Below are 18,122 nucleotides of genomic sequence, written 5' to 3' on the forward strand. Positions count from 1 at the left end.
TTATAAAAAAGATCAGTTAATAAATATTTTTGGTTCGTTGGGCTGTGCATAAAATAACAAGAGAGCAGTCAAAGATACTGCATAAAAGAATGAATATGGTTGAGTGCCAGTAAAATTTTATTTACAATCCAAATTGTAGGTTGGACTTGCCTCATAGGTGATAGTTTTTTTGGATATTACTATAGATAGAAAATAATATACAGTGTAGAGTATGTAAATGTAAGTATATTTGAGACATGTTGATGTTACTATCATCTTGATGCCTGTGTTCCATATACTTAACCGTTATAAACCTCAGTTTTTGCATCTGCATAGTAATGATAACAATTATGGATATCTGAAAGGGTTTTGTTGTGGGAATTAAAGAAAAATGTGGCATAGCTAAAAAGGCACATACAGAAAATTGCCAATAAAATGTGGCTGCTATTATTATAATCACTAACTTTAAGCAAAGCAATGGGAGTTCTGATGGATAATGCTGTTTGTGAAGTTGAAAGGATCTAGAATCACCTAGGAGACAAATGTCAAGGTATGTCTCTGAGGGATTATTGACTTTAGATTAACTTCTTGGCAGGCCCATGAATGATTATCTAGATTAGATTAATTGGAACATCTGTCTTTGTTGGATTCAGCAGCATCTCAAGCCATGAGGTACTGGACTGAATGAAAACAAGCAAACATTGATACTAGCAGCATTTTTTGCCCTCTGCTTATGAACTGGACATGTCCTATGACCACTTGCCTCCAGCTCCTGCTGCCATGACTCCCTGATTATGATGGACTGTGACTTTGAACTAAGAGCCACTTTTCTTCACTGATTTGCCATTATCATGTAATTTTGTATCAGCATCGCGGAAAGTAACTAACTCCCAAAATACATGCCATGAAATGGTACTACTGTCATAAAATAAACCTGCCCATCTGTGCTTAGGGCATAAGATTTGGTTTGTTGGCAGAATATGGAAATACTTGAAACTTTGACCCCCCCAAAAGTCCCTGAATGCTATAAGCAGAGATAGATGGGCCATTCTGATGAGATCTTGGAAGAGCAGAATGCCGAGAGACTGATGGAAAATGGAGGTAAGGCTAATGAGATTTCAGAGGAGAACAAATACTCTATCAGGAACTGAGTGCATATGGTATTGTGGCCCCTTTTCCAAACAGCAGCAATAAATACCAACACAGATTCTTTCAGATTCTGAAATGATTGAGTTGAGAGTGTACTGCTTTTAAATTATTTTTTTTCCTTTATTTTATTGAGAATAAGAAAAAAAAAGTTTCCGCCTCCTCCCAGCCTCCCATTTCCCCCCCCCTCCCCCTCTCTTCTCCCCCTCCCCCCTCTCTTCTCCCCCTCCCCCCTCTCTTCTCCCCCTCCCCCCCTATCCAAAGAGCAGTCATGGTTCCCTGCCCTGTGGAAAGTCCAAGGTCCTCCCCCCTCCCTCCATGTCTAGGAAGGTGAACATCCAAACTGGCTAGGCTCCCACCAAGCCAGAACATGAAGTAGGATCAAAACCCCTTGCCATTGACCTTGGCTTCTCATCAGTCCTCATTGTTCACCATGATTAGAGAGTCCGGTTTTATCCCATGCTGTTTCAGTCACAGTCAAGCTGGCTTTGGTGAGCTCCCAATAGATCAGCCCCACTGTCTCAGTGGGTGGGTGCACCCCCCGTGGTCCTGACATCCTTGCTCGTGTTTTCCCTCCATCTGCTTCTCATTGGGACCTTGGGAGCTCAGTCCAGTGCTCCAGTGTGGGTCTCTGTCTCTATCTCCATCCATCACCAGATGAAGGTTCTATGGTGATATGAAAGATATTCGTCAGTAATGCTATAGGATAGGGTCAGTTCAGGTTCCCTATCCTCAGCTTCCCAAGGGACTAACTGGGGACATCGCCTTGGGCTCCTGGGAGCCACTCTAGGTTCAAGTCTCTTGCCAATACTAAGGTGGCTCTTTTAACTAAGATATATGCTTCCCTGCTCCCCTATCCAACCTTCCTTTATCCCAATCTTCCTGTTTCCTCAAGTTCCCCCAATCCTCCCCTTCTTACTTTTCTCTCCCTGTCCCTCCTTATCCCCAACCCACCCCACCCCCAAGATCCCAATTTTGTCCCCGGCAATTTTATCTACGTCCCTTAGCCAAGAGGATAACTATATGTTTTTTCTTGGGTTCACCTTCTTCGTTAGCTTCTTTAGGTTCACCAGGTATACACTCCGTGACCTTTATTTATGGCTAGAAACCAATTATGAGTGAATACATCCCATGTTCATCTTTTTGGGTCTGGGTTACCTCGCTCCTCGTAAACAAAGGACCTACCTAGCTTGCTGCAGGCAGGCTAGTGGGGACAAAGGAGCTAGCACCCTCCCGTTTGCCCTGCCGATTCGGATTCGGTCCTAGAGCCCGAACAGGCTGGGCTGGGAGATGTTATGTGGTCAAAGAGGGAAGGGAGTCAGCCTGCTTTTAAATTATATATAAGCTGAATTTAACCCACGTAAAGGAAAGTTGATTTAAATGGCAGGGTGTAACCCTATGGTCTCCATTATATCACTAAACATTTATTACAAATTGAAAGCAAGTGGATTTAATAATGAATTCATGGATGAAAGACTCATCATTAATAACTAAGGGAAACATACTTGATAACTGTTGTCAAACATAGCATTAATATGTAAAAAGAACAAGCTTGTCTTCCCATGAATACTGCTAAGAGTCAATTTGTTGGATTGGATATTCCCTGAGGCTGATGCATTAAAGCACTTCTGAAGTGTAAATAGCTAGTAACTGGTATCTGAATTAATAAAAATTGTATAATAACCTTGAGTTTTATGTGATGGTGACCTATAGCAAGCATCCAAAGACAATAAACTTGTGGTCATCTCCTGGCATTATTCAATACCTGGAAACAATGTTGTTTAAAAAAAAGACTCAACAGCCTTAAATGAAGTAATAGAAGTATGGAGGCCTTTTGTTAGTGAGAAACTATTAGAATCCTGACTCAACAAACAAGAGCCTACCCAGTCAGATAATGTAGACACAGTGTATTTTTAGATGTGTCAAGTAATTTCCCCCCAACTCATTAGAAACACAAATGAAATTTCAAAATTCTAGAAAGAACTGATTTGTTCTGTGTTTCATTTATAGACTGCTGTCCAGAAAATGAGTTTCAACCAGTTGCTGTGTGAATACCAGTTATTAGAGTGGCTGCTTTGTATCGAGCTTGTGGGAGGTGTAATTAAGTTAGATAAGCTAATCAGGATGGGTGTGAGTTCAGCATATTCCCCTTCTGTCTCCCAAAGCACAAAGCTGTAGCAACAGAAAGATATGCTTTGGGTTCGTGGTGTGGCTCAGTGGTAAAGTGCTTGCCTGAAATGTGTGAGACCCTTGGCTACATCCCAGCAGTTAAAAAAAAATACTAGCATGAAAAGAGAAAGGACGAGATGTGCTCTCATTTTTATTTCAGTTACAAACTACATGACTGGGATAGATAAGTCAGCTGTTCCAAATCTTTATTCATCATCTTTAAATTGAATTTACAACACCTACCTCATCAATATGCAGTGAGCATGAAATGTTATAAATGGATATTCCATCTTTTAGTAATACGAGACTTAACTGAGAACCATTGACAAATCAAAGTTCTCATTACAGTGTCTGGCATAAAGTAGGTATCAACCAACAATTAACTTCACATTTTCTAAACAGATACAGAGCCAGATTTTATAGCCAAGTGGATGAAAGACTACTTTATGTGGATCAAAGACTACATAGTCCTCCACTATGTTACTATTAAATGAATGGAATTAGTGACTACAATCATAACCAACTTCTCATTGAGCTGGATAGATAGAATACTCATAGTCATTTAATCTACAGGTTAGAAATCAATAAAAGGAGAAAGAAGTTCAAGTATACCTAATAATGGAAATCACTATTAGGCAGTAATATTAGCAATTTAGTGTGTGGATGCCCAAACTGTAGTTGTGTTCAAAGACTAGACAGCATGGGATGCCCACTGAGATACATTTACCAAAATTGTCCTATTGACCCTACTAATTGATCTAACTCACCTATGAAACTTTTATTTTTAATCATGAACTTTGAGCCATGAGGAAAATAAAGATCTTTAAAGACAATATTTTGTGGGAAGCATTTTTCATTCTTCCGATAGTAGCTTCTGAACCTTAATTAAGAGACAGTTATAGAGGCCACCAATGCAGAGGACTTTTCAGATGTAACACAAGCTCCCACATCCATCCTAAGTGTGAATGGTACTTGATTTTGACAACATTCTGGTAGAAATTCCATATACCCTAAATGTTCTGTTTTTGGAGATCATATGAGAGAAGGTGCATTCAGAGAGGTATAGCCATAAACTATTTTGTTCAGAGGTCATGGCTGTAGTAATAAAATCAAGGTTCTTCATGGTGACATCCCAGAATTAAAGCAAGGATGAGTAATTAGATCATCATGAGTAAAAAAGCAAGAGATGTGATTCTCCTCTAGTATTTTGTTATTGGCACAAAATGGATGAGGGTAAGTAAGATCAATCATATACTTCACCCTCACTGGGGTGTTTTTCAGTGGCTAAAGTCTAGTTACATCTTCATCTATGGGAATATACTCAAACAGACTTTGAATTCAATAGAAATGGAAAAATCAACTACTTATGGCAAGCACCCTGTTCTGATATGCATGGAGATAGATTAGGGATGATAGGAATTTTTTTAGTCTCTGGACACACGCTAGAAATACAGGGAGGAGCCAGCTACTGTTGAGGAAAGGCATTTAGGGAGACTGACAATCAGTATACCCACTGCGATTCACACTGTGGTACTGACTTTATGTATGGACTTTTCTTAGAGTACTCAGAGGCATTTGGGATAATACAAAGGATTACTGCTAGTAATCCACTCAGGAAACTCCTGTATAAGGCAATCACCACTTTCTTTACTTACAGTGAGAAGTAACTGGCAAACAGGCTGGAAGACTTGTGTCAGGTGACCAGGAAATATGTCTAAAACAAAATTGAAATAAGAAAGTAACTATAGTCACAGTACTAGGAGACCACTCAGTAAGAAGAAAGTGGTTTGAGTATCACAAGAGCTGATGATACAAATTGGGATGGCTTCATAACACAATCTCTGTCAAATGGCATGCAGGGCAGTATCCCATTTCTGAGATTAAGGATATCAGTATTCTATTTTTAGTTATTCTTTCTATGTACAGGCATTATACAAATCATTCTGTTGTTAATGTCTTCTTCACACTTAGGATTGGGGCCTACCTCACTGGGTGAACTCAATTAACAAAATAATATCCTTAATGCTGTATCCTTGGCTGGGAGGGGGTTCTAAAGCTTATACAGTAACAGCTTATACTTTTGAGTGTGTGGTACATCTTTTGTGTGTGTGTGTATTCTAATTAGTTTCATTAAGTCCAATTAATTCTAATTTCTTTTATAACTCTGTTATGCTAACTTATCTGTCATTCCAGTTGAATTTGACAGTATATAGTGCATGATAACTCTCTAATCATTTTAAATGATAAAATGTTTGACACTCAGAAGTACAGAATTTTAACAAATCTCCATTGCTTTGCGCTACAAACTACTTGAATGAGGGCATGTAAAAGATGTCATTTACTGAGAATAATTCATAAAGAGACCCCCAGAAGTGAAAAATGAGTTGAAGCTCTTCGTCCTTAATTGAGTACCTTCTCTTGGACACTGTGAAGTTCAAAGATTTCTTGAAATAAATGTTATGAATCTTGAAAAGATGGTCTATGGTGAGGTGGCCTTAAGGTAAAGAAGCATAGCTAATCAACTTACATGTTGAATATTCCTATTGACATCAAAAGCGCATAGTATGTTCAGTAAGAAACTGACTAAATGGCCATTTGAGTGGGTTTCTATTTAGAAATTATGCCCATCTTGACAATTTTCACAAAAATGTCCTTGAATCTTCTAATCTATAGTCATGAATTTCCTCTCTGTATATGGAAGTGTTCTTGAACTACTTCTAACAATGCTTTGTATTTTTCAATATAAAAGTCTTAAGTTCTTTTTATTAAATTGTACTCATGGATCTGGATGTTTCATTTACATAAATGAATTTACCCACTATACATTGTTTAATGTTTGTTGTACATTTTCATAAATACGATTAAGTTTTCTATATTGACATTGTATCATGTGATCTTATAATTTTTCTAGTAATTTTGCATTGGGTATATATTTGCATGTTCTTTAAGAATTTCTTTTGCATGTTCTTTAAGAATTTCTACATTTCACATTATGTTACCTACAAATAAAAATGGGTTTATTTTTTCCTTCTTCTACTACCTCTCCCAAGAAAATAAATAAAAGAAGAAAAAGAACATGACTATAGGTCATTTGGAATATCCTTTATTATAGAATTAGAAGAGATAGATGAGGATTATTTATGGAAATCTCAGACTCAATCAACATTTATACAACTCTTCTTGATAAAATTTCTCATACAATCCCAGTACTGAGAAGGGGATTTCATAGCACAATCCAAGTATTTGTATTCAGATCATCTTACTACAGCAGTTTACAGAATAATGTAGATAGAGAGCAAGCTACTGACAAAAGAACTAAGTGCTTGTGAATGCAAGTAGGGATTGGCACAGTGGTTAGTGAGGCACTGATGGATGAAGAGATATTTCTTGGTACAAGATGAGGGCAATAAGGCCCTATATGGGTTCAGCACTGAAAAAAAAGCACAATCCTCCAGGACAAAGACCAAAGTACAACAGCACTTCATGTTGTCAGAAACCTTGGTGGCTACAATCAATGAGTGATCTTCAGAAGATCCATTACAGAGAAATGCATCAGCATCAAGAAGCAAGGATCAAAGAATTGATAATTATCAGCAAATACTGAGCAACATTAGATGTTAAGATTTCTAAGAAGCTGTGCCTTTCTAGCACATCATTCTTTTTTTTTTTTTTTGCAGAAGCATCTATATCACCTATTTATACACAGAGCTGATGTGTGCCAAGAGTACAAGACAAGCAAAAGAACACTCCAGTTCTTGAGTTTTGTGCACAGATGGTATTAATGTATATTCACAGGGTTTTTCAGATGAGTTGGTTGCAAAAGTTTCATGTCATCTCATTCCTCTCTGATGTCCTCAATTAGATGACAACACCCAAAGGTGGTCCATTAGAGTATAGCTTGGTAGCGATTGGTAGTGTTTTAAACGGTGAGGCCTAGAAAATCACAACTACTGCAGGCTAGAAAATGATCTCTTAGTGGAGATTTGTGTCTATTTAGGTAGCAAGAATGTGTTGCTGTTAAGTAACTACAATATTAAATCTTAAACAAAAGTTTTTAAATAACTTAGTTGTTTCTTATCCTAAACCATTAGACATAGCCATCTACATGTTCAAATCTCAAATAGGAACATTAGCGTAGATATGACTAAGCTTGGATTGGTGGATTTAAAGTATGTTAATTGCCAAAAAAGGTTTTTCTCAAAGAAAGATGCCAGTGATTAAGCAGTACTCAGTTCAAATGATGATAGAATCTGATTTGCCAATAGTCAAGAAGTTCAACAGGTTGGATAAGCAGGTGTCTTTAGATGGCAAAAAAAAAATATATAGTTTCATGAAAAGGTGGTAGATATTCACATCCGGTAAGATTGGCTTGTATGAGCACTAGATTCTAATTAATAGGCAGAACAGAATTCAGGTTCTAGTCTCTCGATGACAAGAATATTGGTAGGATATGATGATGCCACGATGATTGCAAACAAAGAACCTGAACAAGTAAGTAACTAAGACACGGATCAGTAAAGAAGAAGATAAAAGCTATAGGGCTTGGGCCATCAGAGTCAACCAAGATTTCCCTTCATTGGTAGGGAAGTGAAACTGAATACATCATCAGTGTTAATTTTTTATGTGTGTAACCCAGACTGGAGATACGTTTATCTGCAAAATTTCAGAGTTCTTGTAAAAATTGACCATAACTAGAAAGTTTCTGTTCATTGTCTTCATCATTGTTGCTGTGTCAAGTTTGGCCAGGGGCCATCTTCCAACCAACAATTTCCAGTTGTTTAAATTCGTGGCAGCATAAATGTTCCTACTTGTTTTTAAGGTGATGTCACAGCAACTTATTTGTATTTTGGAATTTGTGAAAGTTAATAAATCACTAAGGCCAATGGTGAAAGGGCTGTGCATTTTCAACATGATTTCCTATATTCCTTTTACTCTTGAGCTACATTTTTCTCCTTGCTGGAGTTCGAGAACGTTTAGCAAGGCATTCTCTCGTGAAATGACCAGCCTGGCTACAGTAAAGACATAACTGAGTTTCTTGCTGGCGGGCTCTCTTGGCTGGGGTGACTGGCAGTTGGGCTCCCTGAATTTGCTTGGGCTCATCCTTGGCTTGTAAACCTATGGGGCTGAGGAAGGATAGGTGGTGATTGCTTGTGGAAGAAAACATTGGAACCTGACTTTCTGACTGTAGGAGTTCTGGCCTGTCTTTGTATTTTTTGTCCAGCTGAATGCACTGAGTGACCAAATCTGGTAGATTGCTCATTATGTCTGTGATTTCCTCATCCTGGGTGGGCTTAGCTTGTTCCTTTTGGAAGCTGATGCTCTGACTGCTCTCACTATAACTCAGATTTTGAGGAAGAACTTGGAAAGCAGTAGCATCCTGCTGATTGTTGTCTCTACTGTCAACCTTAACATTCACAGGCAGGGTAATTTCTTGTTTCATGGGTTCACCGAATGACTGCTGTAACTCAAGAAGCAAGTTTTCATATTGTTTCAATAGATTACTCTGGTTGGACTCAGAAACGATGTCACAACTTTGCATCTGCTGGGATAGGCAGTCAAAAAAGTGCTTGACTCGGGCATCATCTGCAGGATTGGAAATCTTGAGAGCCGTCAAATAGGTAGTCATCTGAGCAAGAAACCCTGTGGCATTGGTTGGCTTACCATGAAATTGAGGGAGATGGTTGCCTGAGTAGGGTACAGATATCACTGGAGTATTCGGGACAAGCACAACTTGCTCTCTTAAAGTGGGGTTATCATAAGTTGGGTGCTCTATTTGTGATGGCACAATCAGATTATCTCCTTTCAACAAGGAAGTCTCTGCCTTTAAGGTAGGTGGTGATTCCATGCACTTTTCCATTCTCCTCTGGAATTATATAGAACTGGATAGAAATTCAGTATCAGTATATTAGACCGAGGGACAGGCAGTGGTTTGGTTTGGGATCAGAAAAGACACTGTCATGTATAAGCAGAAAACAGCTATTCAATGTCACTAGAGAATGCTGAGGACTGAGCTGAAGATATGCCACAAAAATGTTATCTTGTACTTATCACTGCTTCTTCACGGAGAATCTCATCGTTCAACACACTCAGAAAATATACATCACCCTGGAACACACACAAGAGAGGATTTGAATTAAGGAAATATCATAGACACAGTAATATTTCTGCCCTCTGTTTCTTTGTAAGTATAGACATTAAACATCATACTAACCCTTTATTCTAAAATGTCTTTTATAATCACTGTCAAAGGTTTTAGATTAGAGTTCAAAATAGCATTGGCTATCATCCCGACCAACAAAATTTATGATTTCACAGATTAAAAACAAAGACTCAGAGAAACAAAAATGTCCGCTCAAGGTCACCCAGCTAGTTAATATCAGATTTGGTATGCTCATCAGGGCAGCAATCCAACACAGCACTTCCTCCAGCAATTCATATTCTACTTGAGTGTTATGATACATCATGCTACTGATCATTCAAAACCTGATATGGGGACAAGAACATTGGATCTTAACAGAGGGATTTTTTTTTAGGAATACAGAAATCCAAGTCCCATCACAGACCCACTGAATAACTTTTCACACTTTGTCAAAATTTCTAGTGTAATTAGAATGTGTATTGTGGTCTGAGAATTACTTTGTTTAAAATGAAATAATTACTGACTGTATTTCACACTCACACCTTTAAGTCTATTTTGCTGACAGATATCTGGATGCGGTATTGTTAGATAATCTGGTTTTTTTTTCCCTACCTTGTCCTTGTCTGAGGTCACATTTTTGTTGCCATGGAAATAATTAGGACATCACAAGTAAGATGAGCACATAAGGTTGAGAAACTCACAAATAAGAACAGGATGTTCTTAAAGGTATAAAGATCAAAATATTGAACACTCTTCCAAGAACTGATACAATGAATAAAGTAATGAATAAAAATCAAAAATATTCCTCTAACATATAAGATGTCAGTTAGTTTGAACTATGCTTTACTTTAGTTCCTTTCATTGCCCTTCCTTTCAGAGCATACAATCTATATGCACTTACATTAAAGGACTTTTAAAAATGTACTTATATGTGCTACCAGGAGGCAATAAAGTATATCACTGAATCTTTCAGACTATCAGTCTCTCAATGGATAGACCATGGACCTAGAAAAAATAACAAATATTACTGTCATGTTATGGAGATGTAGCAACAAATAAACTCCTAGTGGCATTCTGCTCTATCCATGGATCAGTGTCTTGATCATCTATCATGAGAGAAGCTTCTTTGTGCAGTAGATGAGAACTAATACAGACCCATAACTGGACAATTTATAGCTACTGAGAGCCCTTGAGATGCCAGTCCTAAATGTTGTGTCTTCATCACTTTCTCTTCCTCCAGCCTTCAGGAAGGTATGTAGAAAAGAAGGCAGAAAGACTGGAAGAGCCAGGAGGGATTGTGGACACCAAAGAAACTCTGTCGTGTTGCGGGAGGTCCTTCCGCTCCTCCAGCCAATAGCCGCTGAGATACCAGCCTATTGGGGCGTGGTCTCTCTCTTTAAAAAAGCAGGTGTCTTTCCTCCTCGCTCTCTCTTACTTCCTGCTCTGCTTCCGGCCACTAGACTCCTTCCTGATTGCGCAGAGGGCTGTTGTCTGGGATGGTGATCTGTAAGTTTTTTCCCCTTTAAAAAAATACCACCTGATTAATCATAATTCCAAACTGCTGTGGGTTTGTTTGTGACTTACACCTTCACTGCCGTCCAGATACAAGAGGACTGACTGAATATTTGAACTCAGAGACTGTGGCATCCACATGTCCTGCACAAGTTCAAGTCAGGCAGGGTCCCAGGGCTGGGAGGGGGAAGTGGATACCAGCTTCCATACCTAACCGAAAAGCTATGCCCAATTGACATCTACTTGCAAAGGAATCATTATTTTTACCCAATGGAGTCTCACTGGTTATATTAACCACATTTAAGGGTGAGCCCATGCCTAGCAGTAGATGGTCTAAGGATGGACCAATGCCCAACAGTAGATGGCCAGCACAAAATAACACCCAGTGATATTTTTGTAGATTGTTTTTATCTCATATTGCTTTGTTTAGGTATTTTTGTCTTACAGGCATTTTGGTTATATATTATGATGTCTGGTTTTATGTTTTTGGAGTGTGTGTGTTTATTGTGGATTTTTCTTCATTTTTTTCAGCTGGTTTGTTTTTATTTGTTTGTTTGATTTCTAAAGTGAGAAATAAAAAGGATTAAAGTTAGCAAGGATTGGGGAAAAGTTGAGGGAGGGGAAAATGTGATCAGGATATATTATATGAGTATATATATATATATATATGTATATATATATATATATAATGCATATCTGAGTAGTAACTGCAATCAATGCACTTGGACTTGGGAGTCCAATGCAGGAGAGATTAAGAGATTGGAGCAATATACAGGCTAGCCAGAGCGACAAAGTTAGATCTTATCAGTAACAAACAAATAAGACTTGTTTTCATAGGTTTCATTGAACAGTCCTATGCTCTAGACTAATGGAATGAATTGTAAGACTGAAACTAGAACTTCTGTGGTCTAGAACTCTGTGACAAACACTAGTAGGGATTAATTTTGACCACAAATAAGTCATTTATGTGTAAGTTTCCATATATATATATATATATATATATATATATATATATAGTATCTATAACAGAGAATGGTTGTGTCAGCGTGCTATAAGAACAATAATCTCAGTGGCCAAAATGGCAGGATTTCTTCTAAAATTAGTTCAGTACAGTTGAGCAATGAGTGCTTACTCATGAGGCCTATGCATATCACGTGCCAACAAAGGAGAAAGAGCCACTTCTTGTTTCCTTTTCATGTCTTAGTATTCTGGAGCCCTATTATACCTTCTAAATATCTCTTTTCTAGGTTACCATCTATGACTACATCTCTGTCATTCTTGATAAGTTTCCACCAGTACTAAGATAATAAAACATTAATAAGAGCTAATCATCAGTATATCTCAGGATATTACTTTTTACTCAATATGCGTAACAATCAACTTGGTTCCAGTATCTAGAAAGCCTACTTCAGGGATTCTGGGGTGAATTCCAGGAATCAGCACATTTCCAACCTGGGCTGCTCTTGATTTGTGATGTAGATGGTTCCTGTGCAAAGTATGGTGCCTCAAGGAATAAAGATGTAGCAGTAGTGTCACAGAAAAGTAAGGATTGGAAGAAGGTATATTTCAAATTAAGAAGGTGCTTGAGAGACATGGTAGAGTTGACACCCTATTTTACTTTTACATGAAATCCATAAAGAGCAGATACCGTCTTTCAGATAGCAGCAGAATGCAATAAACAACAGGCTCTGCAGAAAGAATGACTTGGGCCCAAATCTTGACTTAACCAAAAGCTGTATGGTCTGGGCAATTTATGTAATCTCTCTGAGAATCACTGTCCAAACTTTAATATATTCCTCATAAAATATAAGCCCAGCGTTTCTCTTTCTCTCTGCATAATATATATATGCATATACATATATATAATATATGTGTACATGTGATCAACTATATGTATATGTTCAAATGTTTATGCATGGATCAGAACTTTTCTCTGATGACATTATTCATATTGAGTGCATTCTATTAGTCAGCAATGTATAGCCTCTGGCCTAAGTCAAGAATGAATTTCTAATTACATTTTGTCTTTAGTCTTAACAGTTCTAAATGTAGTTATCAAGGTACAATGTTTCTCAAACTCACCATGAACATTTTCACAGTACAATAAATAAATCTACTCATAAAAAGAAATGCTTCTAACACCTACCTCCTAGTGTTTTTGATGGCTAACTGAAATGAACGGACATCTGCACAGCTTCATGCAGATGGCAAAGACCCCATAAATGTTAGCTATCATTTTTCTATGTCCATAGGTGTGTTATCTGTGTTTTATAAGCCAAATTTCACCTTTTCAGATTTCTGAAAGGTGACACAGAGCATTACTGTTTATTATATAACATTTCCTGCAGTATCTGGGGAAACATCCCATAATTAAGCCATTGAAATTTCAGCAGGAAAAATGTCTGAATATTCATACTGAATTGAATATAGACAAAATTTGTGTCAAATCAGGTCAAGTTTTGCTGCCAACTAGGTTTTATCAACAAAATAATGAAAAATTGACTTCCATCTCATAGGCCTCTTTGATTTCAGAATCAAAAGAAGCAGCATTTGTAGACCTCCAGTAAACTCCTTTATTTAATTGGCAAGGTATGGTTATAAATTTCCCTTTATGCCTTTGCCTTTTGCCCTTTCCTTTTATTTTCAGCAATTTCATATCTCTGTGAGGGATCTTGGTTCTATATAGAATTATGTATTCAAGGTGGCTTAGCATTTAATATTTCTAATTATGTAGTGGGGTGAAACACTTGGTAAGATTAAAAGCATTAGCCTACATGCAAATTATACAATGCCACTGTTGTCAATGGCAAATACCCATTCCCTCGGAGAAAATATACCTGGTCATTTCGGTTGGAAAATTCCTTTTTCCAGAGATCATTGACCTTCTATTGGATTCCCCATAGAAGATACTATTGCAAAGACAGCCAGTCTGAAGGATTGGGCCTTAAAGAGCCAAAGCAGAAACAAAGCAGCAACCTGAAATGCATACGTTTTGAAGCATCAGACTAGTATAACTGGACCAGATCTGATACAAAACTGAATAGATTTTTTTAATGTGGACTTGTTTCAGCTATGACAACCGAACTACAAATACTTTTAGTAAACTGTTGTGAACCATTTTCTTTATAGTCACTTGGCTCAAAACCACAGTTAATATTTTCTCTGGACACAAAATTTCCTTCTAAAACCTTTTGAGACCACATTGAAAGAAATACCTTGCTGTAGATCAGATCTATAATGTGTTACAAAAAAAAAAAAAGGGTTTGGTTTTTATCCTGGATCAACTAGAAGTTGGTAAGACCCTTAATATGTAGGGCATGACAAAAGGCCCAGGTAACCAATGCAGGTTTTCAAGGGGTTCATGGTCCAGTCTTTATTACTCTATTTTCATGTTCTGGACTCTATTAAAATGTGCTTCCTCCTGCCAAAAGCCTAAGAGCAGCAGGGCTGACTACAGATCAAAACCTCCAGACCAGTGAGCCAAAATTAATCTTTTGCTCCCTTAATCTGATTGGTTCTAGTAACAGAAAGCTGACTGTCTCAAGGCCATCAGTGCTCTAGTGTCTATAAGAGAACTGCAGGTCTGCTGTTCTCCAAGTATGTAATTATTTCTTCTACCATTCAGAACAATAACCTTGAATAAGACATGTTTTTCTATTGAAAGACCTGGATAAATCTAGGCCCCTCTAGCAGAAAAAATAGAGCCAAAAATCTAAGCAGGAAGAGAAGAGCCAAAAATCTAGGTTAGCCAGTTCAGTGCCTCTGTTTTAGGAACTAGCTGAAGATAAAGTTAGATTATAATCTTGAGAAACAGGGAGTTACCCCCTTGTGATTATCACTGGTATTTTCAGAATTTTTCAATGATCAATGGTATTTTCGGAATTTTCCAATGACCGACCTCCCTACCCCTTTGGATTACTGGGTTGTGTTTTTTTTTTCCCTTAAATACCCCTTCTCCCAGCAACTTGGGGTCGAAATCTCTACCCCTGCATGGGAAATGAGTTTCGGCCCCAGTGCACGGGTTCTTGTCAATAAACCTCATGTGACTGCAGCAAGGATGGTCTCTTGTGAGTTCCTGGGGGGTTGTCTTATCCCACGACTTGTGTGAGAGCCTCCTCGCTCTGGAGGTCTTTCACTATCTCTGGACCTAAGTATCTTTATATGCATACTGAAGAATATTGGGCTTATTATTAAACTTTAGTGTACTCTAGGAATTATAACTGAAATGGTTAGCAGAGGAGCACAGGAGTGCTTCTTTAGGCATTCCTAATAATGCTGATTTAAGTGACCCTCAGCTTTATCTTGGGAATATTAGAGACTGACCACACACACATATCAACTCTCTCTCTCTCTCTCTCTCTCTCTCTCTCTCTCTCTCTCTCTCACACACACACACACACACACTGTCTCACACACACACATAATCAAAGTGTTCTCAGAAACTTCTAGAATTTTACCATACAGAATTTTTGATTTTATATATGATAAGTCTGGGACACTGACTCTGGGATGAAACCTGGTAATATGACTAGTAAACAGCCTCTGCAAGTGAGGCTGCAGCAGAAACTGCAGTTAATGCTTTTGAGAAACTTTAGGTTTAGTGCTTGCGAAGGGCACGTTTTAGCATTTTCTACATTTTTGGATGAAGGGTGGAGTCAGGACTTCACTTTTTAGCTTAGATTGGACTGAAATTGCTATGCAGCCAGGGTTGGCCTCAAACTCACATTCTTCCTAATTCATTAGCCTAAGTGCCAAGATTCTGGGTATGTACCTCAATACTTAGATTGTCGTTTTCAGAAGTAAACAAATATGTGACCCCAAAGCCCCTAAAGTATGGTATGTGGATTGTTTTTTTCTAAGCCTTCAGTACTTCCTTAAGCAGTATTTCAGTGAAGGTCAGGTCTGGGGACGTGACATTCGGCTAACATAGAGATAAAAAACCATAGGTAACACCTGAGTTTACCCTGTTCTTGGGACTTTGAGGCTCCCTTCCAAAGGATACAACATTCTATTCTTCTTTATCTATGAATAACAGAACAGTTGCCCACAAACCCCCTATTATAACCACAGCAGCACAGCTGCTATGACTTACATCCTTTTGGCCATTGAAATGAATCAGAGCTCTCAGACTTTCTTTTAATTTTCTATCTCCTTTTATCCTCAGCTGGAGCCATAGTTTGGCTTTTTATGAAGTTACAAGTAACATGAAAATTCCATCCTTCTTCCTCAGTTTTCCTTTATAATGTTTCTTAAGTCATCAAGGAGCTACACTTGCTACATGGAGATTTCTCTATCTATATGCACTAAGATTTATATCACTCAATAACCACTTTCACGTTCATTATTTCATTTCTTGGCCACAGTTTTGCTGTTTTTCAAGTCATAAAAAAGCTACTCTAATGTTAAGTCTGAGTCAGGGAGCAAGGGAGGAGTTTGAGACATGAGAAGTATTCTTCAAATGATTCCCATGCAGACTGCTTTATTCTCTGAGATGAGGAAAGGACTAGTTAAAGCTAGAATTGGGAAAATGGGAATAGAGATGGGATGACTATCTCTATAAGATAAGTTCTGAGTTCTACATCACTGGAGAATAAGCAGAACTAGAATTCCTCCATGGTGGGACATTAGAATACAGCCTCCAAGCGTCAGAAAACGTGATGTTATTTTTTCAAACCCATGGAATCTATAACGTGTCTGAACGTGGAGATAAACTATGAGGAAATGGCTGTGAAGTGATTAGATTCTCACCTGCAGGTCTACCACTCAAACCAAACTTTACCCACTGTAAACCCATACTACAGTCCCTATTCCTGGGGAAGATTTAATGCCTAAGATACACAGGTCTTGCTTACCAATTTGAAGGCTTAGTTTGGTTTCTTTGTTCCCTATGCTTACATCATTTCAAAAAGCGCATGCTGTTTCAAGTAAACAATTAGGGAAAGAATGGAAAAATTCTGATCTACAGATTGCAAATAGTCGTAAAATGAGCCCTTTAAATTTGAAATGAAAGGTCTTCTCCTGCATTCGTGCTCCCTGCTGTCTCTTTCATCTTTAATTCATTAAGTGCAATTCACTTAGTGCTGAATACCACTTGCAACTGATGAGCTGACAGAGCCTAGCCCACTTAGATTCAAACTTCTTTTGCATTTGCAGGTCCCTGTGGTGTTGGGCAACCTGCTGCTCTGCTCAAGGTAGAGAAAGCTTAATATACACAACTTAGTATATATCGTGTTTCGTGGTTGCAGGAAATCTTGTAAAAGGCACACAGTAGTTGTCCTTCTCAACCTTGTGGGACCAAATGACTCTTTCACGAGGTTCTCCTACCAGATATCCTGCCTATCAGAGATTTACCTAATGATTCCTAACATCACAGTTACGAAGTAGCAACAAAAATAATTTTGTGGTTGGGGGTCAGCACAACACGAGGAACTGTATTGCAGGGCTGCAGCATTAGAGGGTTTGAGAACCACTTGATTAGAGAGATCTTACAAATGAAGAATTGAGACTCAAGAAACAGAAATTGGCTTGAGTCATGTTTATGGGCCACTGTATTATGGTCTAATTCCAGGCCCTTACTAGTTAGTTTTTTTTTTTTTTTTGTCCTCACAAAGCTTTGATTGGGAGAGAGTAAGCTATACAGAGATTATATGCTCCATGACATTCAAGAAGGGCATTCTGTTATTTCATAGCTGGTAACACCTCACATACATGTAGAGTATTTTGTATATTCTAATTATCTTACTACTATTTCACTCATCTCTTTGATAAGCTATGAAGTTGGTAAGGCATGGCAAACTCGTTCAATCCAACTCAATAAAATAAAGAGAACATAAAGTCTGTAGGAAAGTGATGGGAATATTTTGATGCGAGTTGGGTGTCGGGAGGAAGTGGTGGGTATGGGTATTATTAACATACAGTATAGACATGTATGACATTTTCAAAGAAAAAAGGAAAAAAGAGTTTAGAACTACAATTATTTGATGTTAGATTTGGAACTAGAATCCTCAGCATGTGTATTTAACACAACTGTGCCCTTAGAATTAGTTTTCAATGGTGTTTTTTTTTAATCTGGAATTTGAAAAGATATACTTTGAATCAAAATCCCAATCTCACTTAATCCAGACTATGAGACCTTTAACAAGTTACCTCTGTGAGCCTTAGTTTTCACATTTGTAAA

General features: G+C 37.9%; 1 protein-coding gene across 2 annotated transcripts in view; it reads right to left on the reverse strand.

The window, feature by feature from the left end:
- Positions 1-6,447: 6,447 nt before the first annotated feature.
- The window catches only part of Rtl4 (retrotransposon Gag like 4), a 134,286-nt gene continuing 122,611 nt past the window's right edge, over positions 6,448-18,122 (reverse strand). The window contains exons 1-2 of one of the 2 annotated variants that reach the window (XM_050127212.1): positions 10,335-10,424; positions 6,448-9,399 (exon numbers count right to left, since the gene is read on the reverse strand). In XM_050127212.1, coding sequence (XP_049983169.1) covers positions 8,234-9,151 — 918 coding nt within the window. In that variant the 5' untranslated portion in view covers positions 9,152-9,399; positions 10,335-10,424 and the 3' untranslated portion in view covers positions 6,448-8,233. Of the gene's footprint in view, positions 9,400-10,334; positions 10,425-18,122 lie in introns of those variants that run through there. The other variant, XM_050127210.1, reaches the window with a different exon arrangement.

The sequence above is a fragment of the Alexandromys fortis genome, unplaced genomic scaffold, assembly GCF_014885135.2.
Source record: "Alexandromys fortis isolate MF-2015 unplaced genomic scaffold, M_Fortis_MF-2015_v1.1 scaffold_200, whole genome shotgun sequence".
Taxonomy (NCBI): Eukaryota; Metazoa; Chordata; class Mammalia; order Rodentia; family Cricetidae; genus Alexandromys; species Alexandromys fortis.